This window comes from Lissotriton helveticus, chromosome 12 (genome assembly GCF_964261635.1).
Source record: "Lissotriton helveticus chromosome 12, aLisHel1.1, whole genome shotgun sequence".
Lineage (NCBI taxonomy): Eukaryota > Metazoa > Chordata > Amphibia > Caudata > Salamandridae > Lissotriton > Lissotriton helveticus.
The window spans coordinates 802943188-802964167 of NC_136073.1; the positions used below are offsets into that span (position 1 = coordinate 802943188).

At 49.6% G+C, this 20980-nt stretch overlaps 1 protein-coding gene across 5 annotated transcripts in view; it reads left to right on the top strand.

Moving 5' to 3' along the window:
• Positions 1 to 20980, top strand: part of ANXA9 (annexin A9) — a 155132-nt gene that overhangs the window by 115619 nt on the left and 18533 nt on the right. For all 5 annotated transcript variants that reach the window (XM_078669119.1, XM_078669117.1, XM_078669116.1 and 2 more), the window contains 3 exons: positions 1781 to 1871; positions 10600 to 10695; positions 12551 to 12609. In XM_078669119.1, the coding sequence (XP_078525245.1) occupies positions 1781 to 1871; positions 10600 to 10695; positions 12551 to 12609 (246 nt within the window). The remainder of the gene's footprint in view (positions 1 to 1780; positions 1872 to 10599; positions 10696 to 12550; positions 12610 to 20980) is intronic.

The following is a 20980-nucleotide window of genomic DNA, read 5'->3' on the forward strand; positions in this document are numbered from 1 at the left end:
TATTGGGGTTTGTTTTGTGTGGTGAGGACTGATGCCTGAAAGTAGAGAGAGATATGCACACATTCAGTTCGAATGATTGAACCACATAAAATAAAACTCCCCCATTAACTTTTAATTAATTTAGATGACATATAAGCATGTATGCTTGTGTATTTGGAACACGCCAATGACCAGAGGTCAGTATACAGTAGACCACACTCAATTCATTTAAATGCATCTTGAATAAACCTCCACTAAGGCTTGTGGGCGCGACCACAGTTCTTTTCTGATCATCATCTTCTGCTCTTCGTTTCTCAAATATATAGGCCCTGGACTCACAAATCAAACATAAAATCCAAGGTTAAATCAGAACAAAGTTAGGGCAGCAAAATTGTAGCTGGTTTGTACCAAATGTTCAACCAGGCAATGCTCTTTTATTTACTAACATATAGCAAACCCCAAGGGATTTTGAGAGTCGAATGCAGTAACTGGACTTCCGGTCAAATTGCTGGTTTTGCAAGTGCAACAATCTGTTCATTATTTCAAGAATTATTTGTGTGCATGCACGGAGAAAGAATTTAACGACTATTGGCACTGAAAAGAAAAGTAATGTGCTGTGCAATGTGTTTGGACTTGGGGATGACTTGCAATGTCTGGCTCTAGTGCTTACACCGCGCTGACACTAAATGGTCTCCTGCAGTAACTTCTACATCATGCAGTACTAGGGGCATTCATGAACTAGGGAGAACATTTGATGCTGACCACACACGTGAGATCTGTTCTACTGCGCTCATTGTACAATCCTGGGAACTGTATCCTAGGAGTCTTTATCCATTTGGTGACCTGGTCTATGACCTCAGCACAACAGTGGCGACGAGACCGGCTACAACACCATACTCTAGGTGAAGCATATAGAACTGGACACAATGTTCTTGATAAGGTCTATTGAACTGGTTCTTTGAAGTAAAAACAAAAAGCACAGTAATTCAGATGTGGCCTCCAAAAGAGGAGATACCAATATATAGATGTGATTTCCAGAACTGGAAAATAGTTCTGCAGATATTAGTTTCAGAATGGGATTCAAGACAGATGTTCACCCATTAGTGATGTATGTGTTAGTTATACAACGTTTGATGGTCTGGTAGGTATATCTCCCAACATTCTCACTGCCTTGACACACTTTAAATCATAGAGGTCAGATTGGCTAGCCAAGGTTTTCCTTGGCTAGCCAAAGAGAGCCTTGAATTGAATTCAAGGCTCTCATCATAGTCTTCAAGGCCCTAAAATTGGCTACCCCTAGCATCCTGGCCAACCTGCTCTTGCCATATGTTCCTCCACGACATCTCCGCTCCCTGGGGCAACACCTGGTGGTGGTTCCCCGGACACGGAGAGTCCGTGCTGGAGGCCACTCTTTTCGCAGTAGGATGGCTCTCCTCTGAAACTCACTGCCTGCTCACATCCGCGGCCTTAACAACTACCTGGAATTCAGGAAGCCCATTAAAACTCACCTCTTTTCTGCACCATAGACCTACTCTCTGCTCCATCCGTACGTGTCAGTTGCTCTGCTGTCAGCGCTGGGACGCCCCTTTGCTGGGGCAGCTGTTGCGCTTTACAAGTTGTGGTAACATAACAGCCTCCAGTATCGCACTTTTCCTTTGTCTCTGCTGCATCCACTTGTGTGGTCTACCTTTCAAGTGTTGAATACAATCCTTTTGGCAATGGGTGAGGTGGCTAGAGCCGCCCAAACACCCTGATCAATAAAATAATGAAATAACACAATTCCTGTTCTGTAACCTTGCAGGTGTTAAGTGAAGTGTCGAAGAAAAATAATCGAAGCGCCAGCCAATGGATCAGCATTTTATCAGTGCGCAGCCAGGATCATCTAAACCGAGGTAAGTCCTTTGTAGGTACTCAGAGGCAGCTTGAGGAAAATGCTTGTACCAGACAGTAGAACTGCTTCTTCCCCAGCTTAATCCTTCACAAACCAAGAGACACCTCTGACTTAATTAACCACTCTGATACGAAGTCTAGCATGCAATGAGCTAAAGTGCTTAGGACCTCCAGAATGTCTGCCAATAAGCAAAGCACTACAAAAGGGGGTGGTAATGGACGGAGCATCTGAACCAATCAAACACTCACACCCAGTCAACAGATCTGGGTTTGATCCATCACCGTTCTTTAGCCCACTCTGCCACCCCAGTTCAGACATGGCTATATGCAAATCAGTCTGACCCTGTGCCTCATGGGAACAGTCCAGCCCGAACTGCCAAGCCATGCCTTCCCTGGACCGGAAACAAGCTTCCGAGGACCGGTTTCTGGCATTACAGCCGTCTTCAGCCGCAAAGCACAGCACGTGGAGCAGTGTGGCACAGCAGCCAGAGAGGCCGACCCCGGAGCGTGTAGCTCACGGTTCGATCCCCATGCCGGCTGCAACTCAGCATCATGTGACTCTGGGCAATAGCTCACTTAATCTCCCCGACGCCCGAGCGCCTGGACACCCTTAGGGGTGATATGTCGAACTTAATATATCTTGGATTTATTTATTTAGTATAAACTGACTTGTGTGGTAGAACCTCGTCCCTCTGTCTAAGCAATGAACCAGTTTACTGACTTTCAGCACCAGTTACTTTATTTTTTCTTAAACCCTACAGTGATTTCAAATCTACCGTATCATATAGATCTGAATATCCTGATTCGCTGCACAGGGTCAGTAACTTACGAGCAAAGTGCGGCTATGTAGCTGCCATGCAGTTGGACTGGGACAGAAAATTGTCCCGGCCCCAAAATAAAAATTACTCCCATTACTGAAATAGAAAACTAAAAAAGTAACCCATGTTTCCAAATTGAGGCAGTTTTGAACGAGTAAAGATAGGCTATGTAAGTGGTTTGCAAGGTATGGAAGACTGCATGAATTTGAGCCAGCTGCCGGCCATGTTTGTGCTAATACCGGGAAATCAACAGTAGAAACCCACCCAATAGACTATAACAGACCCATGAACAGATTTCTCTGAAATATGGTTTTATGTTCTAGGAAATATAGCTGTATGAGCGAGTGTAAATATATTCCACTGACTCGTCCCATTCATGTATGTTGAACATCCCATACCTGACATCATATGTCAATATACTGTTTCCTGCTGCACTCATTGACTGCTTCTCCAGGCTTCACTGTCCAAAAATATTTAATAATTTTGGTTTGAACGCGGTCTGTTGATTGTTTTTTTTCTGATTGAGTGCCATGGACCAGTGATGCAACTGATGGTTTGTTGCTGCACCTGCCTGGATGCGGTTTGCACAAAACCATTCATGACAATATTACAATGCGGGGAACCTGAACTATTCAGAGACTGTTAGGAGTGAACAAGGTAGACTGGGGCTGCCTCCTCGTGTTAGAGGAATCATAGGGTGCTGTACGCTGACTGAGAAGCAAGCGTAATGTGCTGCATGCTGACTGAGAACCAAGCGTAATGTGCTGCATGCTGACTGAGATGCAAGCGTGAGGTGCGTGCTGATTGAGAGGCAAGCATGAGGTGCTGCGTGCTGACTGAGAGGCAAGCGTAATGTGCTGACGGGGGGGCAAGCGTGAGGTGATGCGTGCTGACTGAGAGGCAAGTGTAATGTGCTGACTGAGAGGCAAGCGTGAGATGCTGTGTGCTGACTGAGAGGCAAGCGTGAGGTGCTGCGTGCTGACTGAGAGGCAAGCGTGAGGTGCTGCGTGCTGACTGACTGAGAGGCAAGCGTGAGGTGCTGCGTGCTGACTGAGAGGCAAGCGTGAGGTGCTGCACGCTGACTGAGAGGCAAGCATGAGGTGCTGCACGCTGACAGAGGAAGCGTGAGGTGATGCACGCTCACTGAGGCCAGCGTGAGGTGCTGCCCGCTCACAGTGGCCAGCGTGAGGTGCTGCCCGCTCACAGCGGCCAGCGTGAGGTGCTGCCCGCTCACAGAGGCCAGCGTGAGGTGCTGCCCGCTCACAGCGGCCAGCGTGAGGTGCTGCCCGCTCACAGCGGCCAGCGTGAGGTGCTGCCCGCTCACAGAGGCCAGCGTGAGGTGCTGCCCACTCACAGCGGCCAGCGTGAAGTGCTGCCCGCTCACAGCGGCCAGCGTGAGGTGCTGCCCGCTCACAGAGGCCAGCGTGAGGTTCTGCCCGCTCACAGCGGCCAGCGTGAGGTGCTGCCCGCTCAGAGAGGCCAGCGTGAGGTGCTGCCTGTAGCGGGCGCATTCTAGTTTATGCACGTCACGCTGACGTGACGTGCACCGGCCATGTTGAAAGCTGCGCGCGCATCCCCAGGGAGAGCGCGGGGAGTCTGAGTAGCGATCGGAAGCGCCGGCCATAAGTTGTAATTCTAAATAAATACCTTACTTACCCTCAACGAGAGTTGTGCTTACCTTTGTACACCCATACATTACAGTGGCGACAAGGTCGGGAGGCTCCAGCTGGCCATCTCGGCAGGAAAAAAAAATCGAATCCTCCACCACGTGGGCAACAGCAGGGTAAGCAGCCCCCTGACCACCTGTACACAGCGTTCAGCAGCCCCACGAGGCCACAGTGTGGAGGGCACAAGGGGGGCACGGAGGAGCCCACCCAGGAACGACAGATTGAGGAGCGTGGCAGTGCCACAGCCACCGGAGGGGCGGCGCAGTGGCCGGAGAGGTAACACCGCGCCCCGCAGCAGATAAACCACCGTGCAGACCATCCCACGAAGCCGCAGAAGGTAGGAACAGCGCTGGCTGCCAAAGGGGAAGAAGTGGGGACTGGCACTAGGAGTCCCCAGGAGGACGCCGATACAGAAGTAAAAGACAGCACCCCAGGGAGCCCCACCAGCAAGGCCGTCAAAGCGACAGAGAGCAGGGAGGTGAGGATGAGCACACCGGCAGGCTATGCAATCGCACCGGTGCAATTCCTACCGAAACCTGGTCAACCCCTGATGAAGTGGGAGGATTGGAAGGAATATATTGATAATTTCATTGGGGTCCTGGAGGACGAAAATGAAGAGAAGTTCACCCCCCAAAGGAAGAAACGCATCTTGCTGCTGAACCTGGGACCGGAGGGTCTCAGGATTTACAAGAGTCTGGTGCCCAAGAAGAGAGAGGACACCGATACGGATGTATATGCCCATGCAATAGAAGACCTGGATGAGAGGTACCGCCCCACCATATGTGTGTCTGTGGACAGGTTCAACTTCCAGCAAAGGAAACAATGGACTGGAGAAACCATAGAGGAATATGTAGGGGCCTTAAGGAAACTAGCGGCCCCGTGTAAATACGCACTGTGGGAGGATGAATTCATAAAGGACCAGATCGTGATGCACACTACGAGTACACAGGTCCAAGACAAGTTGTGGGCGAGCGGCGACACCACGCTCAAAGAAGTTATGGTCATCGTAAAAAGGGCCGAGCTTGCTAGGAGGTGTGCGGCAGCAACCAAGAAAGATGTGGTCACTCCGACAATGGTGAACAGGATACAAGAAGGAGACCACCGCAAGGACCAAAGAGGAAAAGACTCAGCAGCCAAAGGAACTAGCAGGTGGCAAGGGAAACAACCAGGGAGCGACAGCAAGAAATCGTGCTACAGATGCGGCAGTTGGTCCCACGATGCCCGTGACAGAAGATGTCCCGCGTTCAGAGCCAAGTGCCTACACTGCGGTATCCTGGGCCACTATGAAAAGGTGTGTAGGAAGAAACATTCGAAGGAAACTGTGAAATGCGTTGAGCAAGGGGAAGAAGATCTGGAAGAAGTAGCGGAAGAAGAGGTGATCACTGTCCTGTGCATATACGACCAGGTGATGAGCATAGAAGGGAGGAAATCCACAAAACCCATCCTGGACATGTCAATGGGAGGAATCACCATCACCGTGGTGGCGGACACAGGATCCCCCTTCACCATCATCCAACAGGCAGTATGGGAAGAAACATTCAGACCCAAGTTGGGACCGGAGTTGGAAAAGCTAGACATCAGACCGGTCACTTACAATGGGGACCGCATTCCAATGTTGGGGTTCCGCCGCCTACTGTTCGAATTCAGGGGCCGGTCAGCATGGTGCAAGCTGTACATTGCAGAAAAGGGACCCTCGGTCCTGGGATGGCTAGACCAGGGGGACCTAGGAATTAAACTGGATCCAGGAGGGAAAGAGCAGATTTTACTTACTGAGCAAGAAGAATGGCCGGACATGAACAAATGGAAGGAGAACTACCCGAAAGTATTTGGTGGCACAGTGGGACGGATGGAAAACTTCCAACACAGGATTGTGCTCAAGGAAGGGGCCATTCCGGTAGCCCACAAGGTGAGGAACGTGCCGATTGCGGTGAGAGAAGCAGTCCAAACTGAACTCCAAGAGCTGGAAAAGAAAGGAATAATCGAGCCGATAACATGTGCAGAATGGTTGGCGCCCCTGGTGGTCGTAATGAAGCCAAATGGGAAGGTCCGGCTCTGCGTGGACCTGAGAGAACTGAATAAGAATATCGTTGTGGAGAAATTTCCCCTCCCCAGAATCGAGGAAATGTTGACCAAGACCAGAGGGGTGCAGTGGTACTCCACTATCGACTTGACCTCGGCCTATCACCAAATTGCACTGCACCCGGACAGCAAACGGCTCACATCCTTCATCACCCCGTTTGGGTGTTACCAATTTTGTCGAATGCCTTTTGGGCTGGCCTCAGCAGCTGCTGTTTTCCAGAAAATGATGCACCAACTGTTCAGAGACTGCAAGGATGTCCAGTATTTTCAGGATGACATCTTGGTGATGGGGCGAGACCAGCAGGATCACGATCAGAAGCTGGGAAAGGTGTTGAAAACACTAGAGAACAAAGGCCTCACGGCGGAGTGGTCGAAGTGTCGGTTGGGCCTGCAGTCAGTAACGTACCTAGGTCACGAGATCGGACGACAGGGTGTCACCCCCAAATCGGAAAATATCAAAGCCATCGAAGCACCGCCGCCCAGGAACAAGGAAGAGGTCAGGTCGTTCCTGGGGATGGCGGAGTACTACAGCAAGTTTGTAGTACACTTCGCTTCCAAAACCCACAACTTGAGGCTATTGACCAGAGACAGCACAGTGTTCCAGTGGACACCAGAAGCCCAAGCAGAGTTCGAATTGATCAAAAGGGATGTGACCGGAGCTGTTCCCCTCAAGGGGTACGACCCACAAGGCACCACTATACTGACGACAGATGCCAGCGACAAAGGCCTGGGTGCTGTACTCATGCAAGACAGAGGCAGAGGGGAGATGGAGACCATCAGCTTTGCATCCAGAGCACTGACAGATACGGAGAGCAAATACAGCGTGATCGAGAAAGAAATGCTGGCGGTCGTATGGGCCATGATGAGATTCCGGCAATTTCTGTGGGGAACACGCTTCCTACTCAGAACAGACCACAAACCGTTGGTGAAGGTGTTGACGTCGAGCGGACATGCCAGTGCCACCCCTCGGATATCCAAGATGTCTCTAAAGTTGCTCGAGTTCAGGTATGATGTTGAGTACATTCCCGGGAGCCGGAACCGAGTAGCGGACTATCTGAGCAGGGCAGCTGCCATGGAGCCAGGAGAGGAAGATCCTGCCGGCAGTGGGGATTTGGTAGCTCTAATAGAGGACCAAGAGAAACTGATCAGTCTACAAGAATGGACAGAGTCATATGAAGAAGACACTGACATAAAGGAAGTGAAGGGGTACATCGTACGTGGATGGCCGGATAAAAGGAACGTGAGAGCAAGCCTCAAGCCGTACTTCGAAGTGCGGGAAGAACTGTCGATAGGAGACCGAGGAATCTTCATATACAGAGGAGATAAGGTGATTCCCCCAAGGAACCTCACCTCAAAACTGATGGACTTGCTACACGAGGGACACCTGGGCATAGGGAAACTCAAGGCACGTGCAAAACAGAATTACTGGTGGCCCGGCATGGACATAAGGGCTGAAAGGCATGTCCGAGAGTGTCCCCAATGTCAACGGGCGGACAAAACATTAAAACCATTGAGGCCAGCGATAGGAAAGTTTGATCCCCCTTCAAATCCGTGGGAAGAACTATCCATAGACATTTTGGGACCGGTCCTAGATGACCAAGGTACACAGAAATATGTGTGTGTGCTCATGGATCGCTACTCGAAGTGGCCAGAGTTGAGAGTAGAGGAATCCATGGACACGGAGAACATCCTTAAGTTCCTGTCAGAGACTTTCACGAGGGAAGGAATACCGAAATCAATCTTGAGTGACAATGGACCTCAGTTCACGTCAGAAAAATGGACTAAGTTCATGCAAAGAAATGGCGTCACCGTCAAACACACTGCAATCTACCATCCGGCCGGAAACGGTTTAGTGGAGAGATTTAACAGGGTAGTGATGGGAGCCATACAAGCGGCCATCTCAAGTGAACAGAATTGGGAGAAGGCGTTAGAGAACATGGTATGGGCCTACAGAATACTGGCACGGGGTACAGTCCATTCCAAATATTGAGGGGACTTGAACCTTTTACTCACGACAACAGAATTTGGAAGGAAAAGCTCATCACCAGTGAATGGTCCCCTGCAGTGGTGCGGGCCAACCTGGAAAAAGCACAGACAATTTACAGCAACCACTACAACAAACGTAGGAATGTCAAAAGCACAGGTCTGGAACAAGGAGAGTGGGTAAGAGTAAGATTGGCCACCCTGCAGAAGAAGGGGGACCGCAAGTACAGCAAGCCGTTGCAAGTGGTAGAGGTGTATGATCGGGCAGCTCTATTAAGTGACGGAAACGTGTGGTCCCAAGATCGCATGGCCAGGTGCAATAAAGTTTTGGGCTGGGAGCAACTGGGCACCGACTGGGAAGACAAGGAAGGTTCTGAGGTGGAGAAGAGTCAAGCGGCCGCTGAGCAGCAAGGAGGAGTGAGAGCTGAAATGGAAAGTGAAGAGGAAGGAGAAACTGGAAGTCCAGGAATGGAAAGGGACAGGTTGGAGAGAAGCATGCATGAAGAAGGAGCTCTAGATGAAGGAACAGTAAGCAATGAGTTGCAGAGTCAAGAGACAATGGAGAACCCAGTCAGGGTCACAAGGAGTGGAAGGCAGGTGGTAAGACCTTCCAGATATCGAGATTTTGAATTGGACGATGAACTGTAAGTGACTCATTTAAGTTTGGTAAAAAGGGGGAGATATGTAGCGGGCGCATTCTAGTTTATGCACGTCACGCTGACGTGACGTGCACCGGCCATGTTGAAAGCTGCGCGCGCATCCCCAGGGAGAGCGCGGGGAGTCTGAGTAGCGATCGGAAGCGCCGGCCGGCGCTCCTCAATCATAAGTTGTAATTCTAAATAAATACCTTACTTACCCTCAACGAGAGTTGTGCTTACCTTTGTACACCCATACATTACACTGCCCACTCACAGAGGCCAGCGTGAGGTGCTGCCCGCTCACGTGAGCAGAAGCGTGAGGTGATGCACGCTCACTGAGGCCAGCGTGAGGTGCTGCCCGCTCACAGAGGCCAGCGTGAGGTGCTGCCCGCTCACAGAGGCCAGCGTGAGGTGCTGCCCGCTCAGAGAGGCCAGCGTGAGGTGCTGCCCGCTCAGAGAGGCCAGCGTGAGGTGCTGCCCGCTCAGAGAGGCCAGCGTGAGGTGCTGCCCACTCACAGAGGCCAGCGTGAGGTGCTGCCCGCTCACGTGAGCGGAAGCGTGAGGTGATGCACGCTCAGAGAGGCCAGCGTGAGGTGCTGCCCGCTCAGAGAGGCCAGCGTGAGGTGCTGCCCGCTCACGTGAGCGGAAGCGTGAGGTGATGCACGCTCACTGAGGCCAGCGTGAGGTGCTGCCCGCTCACAGAGGCCAGCTTGGGGTGCTGCACCCTGTCTGAGAGGCAAGCGTGAGGTGATGCACCCTGACTGAGTGGCAAGCGTGAGGTGATGCACCCTGACTGAGAGGCAAGCGTGAGGTGATGCACCCTGACTGAGAGGCAAGCGTGAGGAGCTGCAAATGACTGAGATGCAAGCTGACAGATGCCAGCGTGAGATGCTTCATGCTGACAGATGCAAGCATGAGGTGCCGCACACTGACTGACGCATGAGTGGTGTGTTGCACGCTAAAGACGTAAGAGCGATGTGCTGACGGAGGTGCAAGAGTTAGGTGCTGCACCCTGTCTGAGAGGCAAGCGTGAGGTGATGCACCCTGACTGAGAGGCAAGCGTGAGGTGATGCACGCTGACGGAGAGGCAAGCGTGAGGAGCTGCAAATGACTGAGATGCAAGCTGACAGATGCCAGCGTGAGATGCTTCATGCTGACAGATGCAAGCATGAGGTGCCGCACACTGACTGACGCATGAGTGGTGTGTTGCACGCTAAAGACGTAAGAGCGATGTGCTGACGGAGGTGCAAGAGTTAGGTGCTGCACCCTGGCTGGGAGGTAGGCACTTGGTGCTGCATGCTGACTGAGGCACAAGTGGGGTACTGCACGCTAATGGAGAGGCGAGTGAGGTGCTGTATATTGGAAAACAGGGTTGGGAAGGACTCGAGAAGCTGCATATTAGTACCCAGAGGAAGATATCTCTTGGCATAGTAGTCTGACATCACTGAATTTTTCCCCTACTTCTTTTCGCAACCTAAGGGCATCCCTGATTGTTTTGTGGCCTACATCACATGTACCAACATCCCTCTCTCTTTGGCTCCACAGTTTTCGACCAGTTTCAGGCACTCACCTCCTCAGATGTGGAAGAAAGCATCCAGAAGCACTTCAAAGGGGACTTCCAGAAGGGGCTGCTCACTCTAGGTAAGAGAAGGAACCGGTAGGAGAATGAGGAGTGAGAAGAATGACAAAACTGACAAGATGAGTAAGACCATAGACACCATTACCTAATAGAACATCATCCAAATTCTAACAGAGACTCTCAGTACCATCAGGCAGCATTTAATATACACCCACAGACCCAAATGTAACCTCGCGTACCTTTGTAAAACCAGGGCGACCCAACCACAACTGTAGAGCGAAAGAACCTCTAGAGCAAAATAATTAAGCTGCCTCCACTAGAACATACACCCTCAAACATTAAATCTGTCCTTATATTGAGCTTGCAAAATTAAATCACATCAAAGGAACTGGTGTAAGCTGTGCAAAAGAGTTTCACTGTGGACAATACTTGTCTTATGCCCTAGTCAGGTGAACACTTGTCCTCTGTCCCAGCCAGCAGAGGTTCACCGTGCAGAACATTCAGATACTGTCCCAGACAGGTGACCACTTGCACTCTGCAGTAGCAGGTCCAGGTTTACCGTGCAGAACACGTCCGCAGACCCAGCAGATAGAGGTTTACCTTGCAAAGCGCATGTCCACTGTCCCACTCAGTAGATGTTTAACATCCAGAATACTTTGCTGTTTCAGCAAACACAGAGTCAACATATTAAATGCTGTGCTGACTGGACAGTGTATAATCCTGTGAAGATTGCCTCCCAGAATGTGTCCTCCATCCAGAATACTCTGTCATGACCACAATATGGAACACTCTGGCTGGAATGGGCGACCATCTAGAAAATAGACCACTTCATGTAGGCAGATGGGCCACCACATAGAACACTGTGCCTGTACCATTTTAAACTCACACTCCAACTAGGTCTGGTGTTTCTAGGAACTCCAGCACTTTCAAAGAGGCTTTGAACACCAACGCCCACCTTGTACCTACACCACCAACCACAGAACATTCAATGAAACGAGAAGTCTCATAAACGAATCGAGGAGATACGCAAGCCTTACGTGCACCATACAAGCTACTAAAGTGTTAATGTTATTCTTAATTTATTGATTTAGATTAGGATTCACATTCCTCCAATAGCATACTCAGAAATGCTAAAAATATAGCAAACTCTTTGAAGGAAACCTTCTTGTCGCCATCCAAGTCCATCATTTTCATCACCTCTTTTGCCTTGTCCTCGTCTTTCCCAGAGGCAGATAGACCTGGGAACTCTTCGTTCAGAAGTTAGCTCAACTCCTCCTGGTTCAGCTCTCCAGTATTCCCATCAGCCCCAGAGTATTTCTTGATGGTCTGGATCATAGCCCCACACAGCTCTTCCAGAGGCATCTTGACTGTTTCGATCAGCACCTTACCGCACGCGTCGCATCACAAGCAGTGAGTGGAGAAGGAAGCTACTAGAGTGATAAACAATAGGCACAAGCACATATTATACAGCACATATAAAGTAATAAAGATCTAGTTACTGTTTCCATGAAACACACAGAGGTGGCCGAAGCCCAAAGCAATGAAGAGAGTGGCTAGCAGGCTTGAGTCATCAGGATTAATGTGAACCAAAGGCGATCCATGCAGGGCTGGACTAGAAACACAATCATCCCTGTCAAAAATGATCCAATACACCCAACGCTGTGGGAGGCGACGACTGGGATGGGCCCAAGGAGGCTTGGTTGGGGCGCAGCAGCACAACCTGCTCTGAAAGCAGTACCATAATCATCAGACCACATAGAAAGTGTTCCGAGTGGTCCTAGTCCACTGGGATTCAGCCAGCGGTATATAGCATTAGTGTCTGTGGATAAAAAATACGCCACTGCAAAGTTTCGTATTGTAGATGTTTTGCCACATTCAGAACTCAATGCTGAATTACATTTCTTTGTGTTTTTTCAGTTTCTGCGATCAAGAACACGCCGCTGTATTTTGCCGATAAACTCTACACATCAGTGAAGGTGAGAGTCCCTGCATGCCTTGTCTCATCAGATACACCTATGTTCTTATCCAGTATTAGGGGTATTTTTGATAGATTCACATGCCTGAATCATTCCCAGTCATCGGGGTGGGAGTCCCCGGTACATAAAAAGAGTAATGTCATAAAGACATATACATAGTAATAGGCCAGAGGCCTCTCATTAGTAACATATCCATGTCCTTTTGTAAAAAGGACCAAACTTTGGCCAAGAGCCAATCAGATATCACCACCCTCTAGAACCTTCCTGGAAGGAGCCCTAGTCCCTCAGCTTTTCTACCGCACGTCGTGCTAAGGGAGTCTCCACTGAGCTCTGCTCAGCTTCTTTGTATTTCTGGATTTTTTCCACATATTTTTCTCAGAATTGTTTTTCTGTGAGGGATTTTCAGTTTAGCCATGGCTGATACTCCAAAAAAGGGACTCTTTAGATCTTGTACCTCTTGTGGCAAGAAGAGGCTTCATGTGGATGACAGGCATGAGGACTGCCTTTACTGTCTCTACCGTGACCATTCAGCAAAGGATTGTAAAGTCTGCCGCACTTTTTCAGCAAAAACTCTCAAGGACAGAGAGGGCCGCCTTCTGATATGGCTTCAGAGACTCAAGGACAAGGACCATGCAGTCCCTTCAGGTGAGAGTGGGTGTTCCATTAGGGTATACACTCTTCTCCCAAGAGGCCTAGAACGTCATCCCCAGAACTGTCTTTGCAGCCACCTCAAAAGAGGACGCCCAAGTCTTCAGAGGTTCGTTCTAAGGCCATGGCTGTGAAGGTTTCTCAACAAGACCCTGCCTTCAAGAAACCTTTTGTGACGTCTTCAGCTCTGCCTGTGACAACGTCGAAAGCCACTATCTCCACGTCGATGGCGTCATCTTTAACATCAACGTCTACGACTACTTCATCCTCGTCGTCGACGGGTAGGTCTGTTCCATCTATTATTGTTATCAAAAAGTCGTCGACGACGCCACCGTCGACAAGCGCCTCATCGTCGACGAAGTCAAAATCGTCATCGTCGACAAAAGCTCCATGGACGTCGACAAAATCCTCATCATCGAAATCGTCATCGACGGTAAAGGCTCCGTTGACGACGACAGTTTCATAGTCGATGAGATCATCGTCGTTGACACCAGCGTCGACTAGGCCGTCGACGGGCCCGTCGACGTCGACACCAGCGTCGGCGAAGCAACCATCGTCGACGACGAAGACACCGTCGACGACGGAATCTGCTTTGATTGTCGATGTTCCCCCGTCGACGGGCTCGACGACGTTAGAGTCGCCTCCCTTGAAGTGTACTTATACGCACTTCAAGATGACCACGCGTACTCTCGCGCCGGAATTGACCTCTCTGAGCAGGGTCCAGCCATTCCCACCTGCTCATCTTCTGGATACTGAGGACTCTGATGAGGGCTCTATGTTCCGAACAGCGACCAGCCCATCTCAGCTACACGTAAAACTACATGAAAGTTCAGATTGTGAGGAACAAGAACAGGATGATGTGGAGTACCAGGAGAAATTCCAACCTCCTCTGCCTCCTCTACAGCCTATGGTGTGTCTCCCAGCCTCCATAGTGACAGATCCGCAGTTTCTGATTGCGGACTATAAGCAAAGGTTTCCGTCCACTCCTCCGCCTCCGCCAGTTGTGACACCGCCACCTAGGACTCGCCCTCCTCCTCTAGTCCTTCAACCAGATCCGGTTCCTTCGCGTCCTCCGCCATCCGCTGATGAGGAAGACGAAGAAGAGGAGCAACAACAGGAGGAAGGGGAGCTCCAGGACACACAAGACAAATGGGATGACTACGTGATTCCAGGTCCAGCATCCCCTGTTCAGGCACAAGCGGATTCACCCCCGGAAGACATTGGGGGATTCCACAATATCCTAGAAAGGGCGGCATTACGATTCAAACTCAAGGTAACGTTGAAACAACAGGATTGCTTCCTTTATGATTTTAAGGAACCATTCAAAAAGACTGGACGGTCCATTCCCATCATTGATTACATCTGGGAACAAGGGGAGAAAATAATGCAAAACCCTTCCTCTCTGCCTCCAGTACTGCCCAGACTGGACAAAAAATATAAAGCGCCTAAGACAGCTCCAGCTTGCCTTACTGGCCATCCAAAGCCGGACTCAGTCATTACCCAGGCTGCGCAGCGCAAGTCAAAAAATCCATCGGCTGCGTTGGCTGCGCCGCCAGATAAGGAAGGTCGAAAACTAGACAACATAGGGAAGAGGTTTTCGTCCATGTCAGCTCTAACAGTGCGTGCAGCAAACTCTTTGGCACTGTTAGGATGCTACAACCGTCAAATGTGGGCAGATATCACTCCATATTTGGATTCGCTTCCAGAAGAGCAGAAAGACGAGGCGAAAAAGATTCTCCTTGAAGGCGAGCGTTCTGCTTCGGAGATGATTGATGTGGCGATGGATATCACATCCACGGGGTTCCGCCAGCTGGCAGGAGCTGCAGTCCTGAGGCGCCAAGGTTGGCTTAAAGCAACATCTTTCCGGCCTGAAGTTTAGACCAAGGTATTGGACATGCCGTATGACGGTCAACTTCTTTTTGGGCAACACATCGATGAGATGTTCCAGGGTATCAAAAAAGATACTGATACCGCAAAGGCTCTAGGTACCCTCCAATACAAAAACCCTTCCTTTCGGGGCTCCAGAGGAAGAGGTCAGTCCTCGAGAGGTGACTATCAGGGGTATAAATCCACGTACAGCTCAAATCAGCAGTACAAACCCCAGAACCAACAAAGACAGCAGCAAAACCAGTCGTCCTACAACAAGTCTTCCTTTCGCGGAGGGAAGGACACAGCCAGAAGGCAATGACTTCTCTCTGCCACAGGTCTCCATTTCCTATCCACCTTGCAAAGTTGGCGGGAGAATTTCATCCTTCCTTCGCAATTGGCAACAAATTACAACGGATCGGTGGGTCCTCCAACTTGTTCAATTCATACACTCTCTGGAGTTCATGGAAACTCCTCCTCAAAAGCCGCCAATACCAATGCTGCACAAAAATCTGCATCTGCTGCAATTGGAACTCTCCCTCATGCTCAAACAAGCATTTGCAATGCAATAGGTCTCGCATTATTAAAGTTTGAGATATTGTCATTGCTAATAATAATGCAACACCAATAGCAATAGCTATTGCATTGCATTGCATTTTTGCATGCGCGCTGCTACAGGCTCGACCTAAAAATTAGCTGAAACACTGGCGATGAGAGAGGGAGAAGAGAGAATAGAAGGCATTAGTGACGAGGCAGAGGTGATACAGAAAAAAAGCATTGTACAAGGACGAGAGAGAGCAAATGACAGTTGAGAGGAGGCTCGAAAACGAAATTGTAGTGAGACCGCTGCAGTAAAAAAGAGTAGAGCGATGGCTGCATAACCGCTCGGCTCCGTGAGCCTCCTCACCCCGCACATACATCCTGACACTTATCCTGAGCTGCAACGGCATCTACATGTAGGCGAAGGATCAATCTCACTTACCGCTTGCTCCTGAGGCGTCTGCTTGCTGCAGACCCGTTGGATTGTCCCTGACTGTTTTGAGGCCTTCGCGGAGCTGGGACCGGGGTCTCGAGTGCGGAGAGTGGCCGGCCGCGAATGCAACAACAGCGGCCTCTGGTGATGGTGAGGACTCGGCCGGAGGGAACTGAAGCCTGATTGCCGAAGGCGACAGTGCCGACCCAGCCCAACTGGTGGAGAACCATGCGGGGAGTGTGATGCGGCTGGGTCGGAGGAGGTGTATGATTCTTAGCCCCCCATTCCGGTGTTGTATCCGGGCCCATTACCGACTTTGCCCGGAGTTAGCGGGCGGCCCCCGGGGTGTGGCGGAGTTTTTAGCCTTTCGGTGACTCTCCGCTGCGGAACCGGCCTTGACTTGTGAGATTCCCGCTGTGAATCCTGTTCCTCCCTGATGTGAGACCCGGTCCCGAGGTGAGGTGGAGAAGGACGAGGCCGGAACAGCTAAGATGGCGGAGAGCGCCCTCGTACGCACACCTCACCCGGGCAGAGAAGCCGCTATGCGAGAGAGTCCTGGGGTCTGGAGACACGAGAGAGAGCCCACGTCCAGAGATGTTTTGGCTGCGTTAACAACTCTGCATGTGACCCTGATCCGGGACGCCCTGGATCTGGGTAGGAGGATGGCCGCCATTGTTGTCCCACCACTCCACATGGGTAGGGATGAATCGCAAGGATGCGCCGATGTGCCCGCCTTTGCGTCAGTGATGAACGTTCCAGCTGCGCCTACGTTTATGGAGACGCCGATAGACCTGGTCCGTGAATCCGCTTTCGATTGCTCTGTTGTGTTTGGGAGTGACTCATCGGGGCCCTTATCCGTACGGCGGCGGAAGATACAACATCGATCCATAGTTTGGGTTGCCCCGGCGGCGTCTCAACTATTGTCGGATTGTGTGACTTTCTCCTCCTGGCTGCTGAGACTGTGTTCTGCCTGGGGGATGTTTCCGGTGTCGGTATTGCCACAGACGGAGTTCCACCATGAGTACTTGGCTGGGATTTGGGGGCTTCAGTCCCATGGAGTATTGGCGCTTCCCGGACCGCCCGGTTCGGTTGGACCCACCACACTGTACTGTTTGTCGCTTGATGAATGGCCGTCTGTGGGTACCATTGATAGAGAAGGCCAGGGATGACATCGTTTAGGGTATGATGGACCACATTGTTGGCTGACGGTGTTTTGGAAGGACACTCCACGGGGATGTTACTGATTGAATTTATGATTCTTTCTTATTGTGGCTATTCTGACTTTGCTTCTGATGTATGTTGTGCGCGATAGGTGAGGGGGGGGCCGTGTGGTCTGCTCGAGGGCCCTTCTCCATAACTTTTCCTTCCTTTTCCTTCCTTTTTTCTTCTATATTTTGGGTCTCTTCTTTAGGGCGATAGGCACGCTGCTGGGGGGGGGGGGGGGGTAGGCCATAGCCTTCTGCAGGGGTGCAGGGTGGGGGGTAGGGGGTAGAGGGTTGTTTATTTGTTCTTTCTTTGTCTCTATGGCCCTTTGCCTTTTCTTTTTCTGGGTGTCATCGTCTTCATGTTTCCCACAATCTGTTTTGTTTTTAAGAGCTGGGGTGCTGATTCGACATGACATGTATGTGTTCTTTACATTTATCCTGACTCGTATGCTTTGCCCCCGTGTCCTTCAGTGTGTTCGCACTCATTGCGGTTTTCTGTTGTATGTCGCTACTGTGGGATCATGTGTGACCGTATGGCACTTCTTCTGATATTTCTTCTGTTTTACTTTCTTTATTGTAAAATTAACCTTCTTAATGCCTGCTTCTCTCGCTGTGCGCTTAAGTACGAGTCGTATCCTGGATACTTACCTGACCCTGGCTTATGGCCCGCTGTTTCTTTTTATATTGCTCTGCTGACCCTAAGAATTGCCTAGCGGCCGGCCAGGGATGGTTGTAGGCCCATGCTTGTATTTATGTGCCGTGATAATAAAGGTTTTTTTTTTTTAAAAAGAAAAAAAAAAGAGGAGAGAGAAGGAAGGATAGAAATGAGGCAAGGCCAAAAATATGTGTAAGGAAACATCCATCTGGAATTGGGGGGGGGGGAATACAGAAATAAGTGAAGCGAGCAACAGCAGAAAGAGTGGTGAGACGGTCAAACCAAGAACTATCAGACAGACAGACATGGTGAGAGGTACCAGAACTAAATATGGTGGTGAGAGCTTCAGAACAAGAATTAGTCTGGAGGCGAGATAAAGAAAGAGAAAAAGTGCAGCAGATTGAGAGGGGCCAACAAGCAATACTGCCGGAACAAAATGGCTTCAGATGATAGAGAGTGGACAGAAGAAAAATATTGACGAGGAGAGGACAAGGACAGAGTGATAGGAATGGGAAGAGGCAGGATAAGAGAGCAGAGAGAAAGTGGAGCCCAGAGAAGGGCCAAGTGCGACAGAGCTAAAAATGCAAGAGAAGGACAAAACCATAACTAATTTAGGGAAGGGCAGAAAAAGAGGAAATTGTAGAATAAATATATTAGAGAGGAGGGAAAAGCCGGACTGGAGAGAGGGCTTAACAGTAAATGTAGAAGAAAAACATAGAAATACATATTAGGAAAGTTTCGATAGATATTGGGCAAGGAGAAAGTGTTATACAAAGGGAGAGAATAAGGGTGCAGGAGGACGAGAGAGAACAAGACAGTGAGGAGATAAATTGAGGTGGGGAGAAAGAGAGCGAGCGCTCAAAACAGAGCAGCTATATAAAAAAAAATAGGTGAAGGAGAAATCTATTCACACTGTGCATGTTGTCTAATGACATGTACAACACACTGCAGGAAAAAGCACAATACAAATATTTTATAAAAACTTGAAAGAGCTCCGATTGAGAAACGTCCTACCCCTTACCAACAGCTCCCTCAGCACTTCCAGAATAACCCGAAGGAGAGGGGTCGGGGAAGGGGGGGGATTAATGCAAACAGCATCCAGCCTGTTACAGAAGCCAATTCCAGGCCGGTGGCCCAGCGGGGACTTCAGTCACGGGCCAATTTTTGTCGCTGAGAAGGCAAAGAAATAAGGACACACATTACCCCTCCCCCGCTATCGTGCAACTAACTCCCCCCTCCTCCCTACAGTACTGTGAGGGGGAAAAAAAGAAGTAAAGCTTTGCATGTAAATGGTGCTACTCCAGCGGCACAGTGAGTGGAGCTATCCTGGGAATCGGGATGAGGTGAGGCGGACAGTGCTACTGCCACAGCGAGGACGGTCAGATACGCTGTGCGACAGTTTTCTGCCAGGGTAAGTACTTTTGCCAACGTGTCTAGTTTGGTGCATTACTGCCCACAGTCAACATTAACCAGAACAGTGAGCGTACCTCCGGCCAGTGTGCGTGTCAGTTTAAGTCTGCTAATTAAACAAGGGAGAAGAGCTGAAAGAGGGCACAAAAGGGAAAAGGCAAGTGATGGTACACCACATAAAGTGAAGATTGTATGGAGTAAAGGAACTGGTAGATGTTTTCAAGTGTCTAGGGTTAGTGTGGGGTGGCTCAAGTGTGGATTTTTAGAAACTGACAATGTATTAGCAAGGAGGGGTGGTTATAGCATGTAAGGCACTGAAAGGGATTGGTTTCTTCTTAGTCCAGACCTGTCTAATTAAAGGTTCTTTTTTCACAATATACCGTGCCTGTTGCAGTTATCCCACCTGCCTAAAGAAAGGCAACGGGGGCCGGGCTCATGAACAATGTCAATAACATACCGTTCAGTGCAGCACTTTCTAGCAAAGGAACGAGAGAAGCCAGGCAAATCCCGAAAGAAAAACCATGTCTTTAGGGGACACTGCAAAACATTGTTAACTTAATGGTAATCTAATCCCAGACTAATAAAGCAGAGTAAGAAGGGATTTTGGAGTGGCGTGGAAGAGAGAAACACCATAGAAGTAAATGCCCAACTTTGTGACAGACTTCAAGCAAAATCAAAATCCAGGAATGCAAATACCGTTTAAGCAAATAAAAGTCACGTTTTCAATATGAGACAGTAAAAAAAGGGATTTCGGAGTTTGTCGCGTTTTCTTTACCCATTTCTACATGTGCCAACTAGCCATAGTGTTGGTCCCCTCCATCAACTTAAAAAAAAAACATAAGCGCTCCAGGACGGAACATACGCTTAGGCTATCTGCTTAAGACCAAAGACCATCTGAAAATCAAAGCTAGAAATCGGGGCTTTAAGAGGGACGAAAACACGGGGGGGGGGGTTAAATATCAAAGGAGAGCAGCGTGTCATTGTATCCAGATATATAACAATACAAATAACATACAACAAGCCAGGGCTATTGGCTTCGTCAATGGTGTCAGTTGCCTAAGATAAATAAGCAACAACTATGGCTTTGTTTAGAATATTGAAATACTTCATTTCTGAAATGAGAATAATCTATCTATAACGGGTCTCTGAAGTTAGATCAAAGGCAGTGAAGGGTGGCACGGCAGAGTTACCATCTTTTTTCTTTTCATCAAGGGTGATGGCGAAAATGGAGAACTCGATAGGTACCCATCTCAGCACCTGATTTTTAGAACTGTTAATGCGCAGCACCGGCAGGACCCAGCAGCCCACTTAAAGCCCTGCAAAGAATGCCTGTGGAGACCTCTGATATGCGGCAGCATAGGAAGTGCAGCGGGTGTCTCCTGCAATCCGCTTAAAGTTTACAAGTGAAGCCTCCCAGCGCTACAGAGGAAAATGTTGCAGCTCGTATATTATAAAATAAATAAATCACCACTCCTTCTAGAGGCAACGAAGTCCTTACGCTAACAATACCCAACGGGGAAAAATACCTCCTACATCCCGGCGATTGTAGGCGTCGAAATATCAATCTCCACAACCAATTCACCTTGCTCACTAACACCGCTTCAAGACAAACGC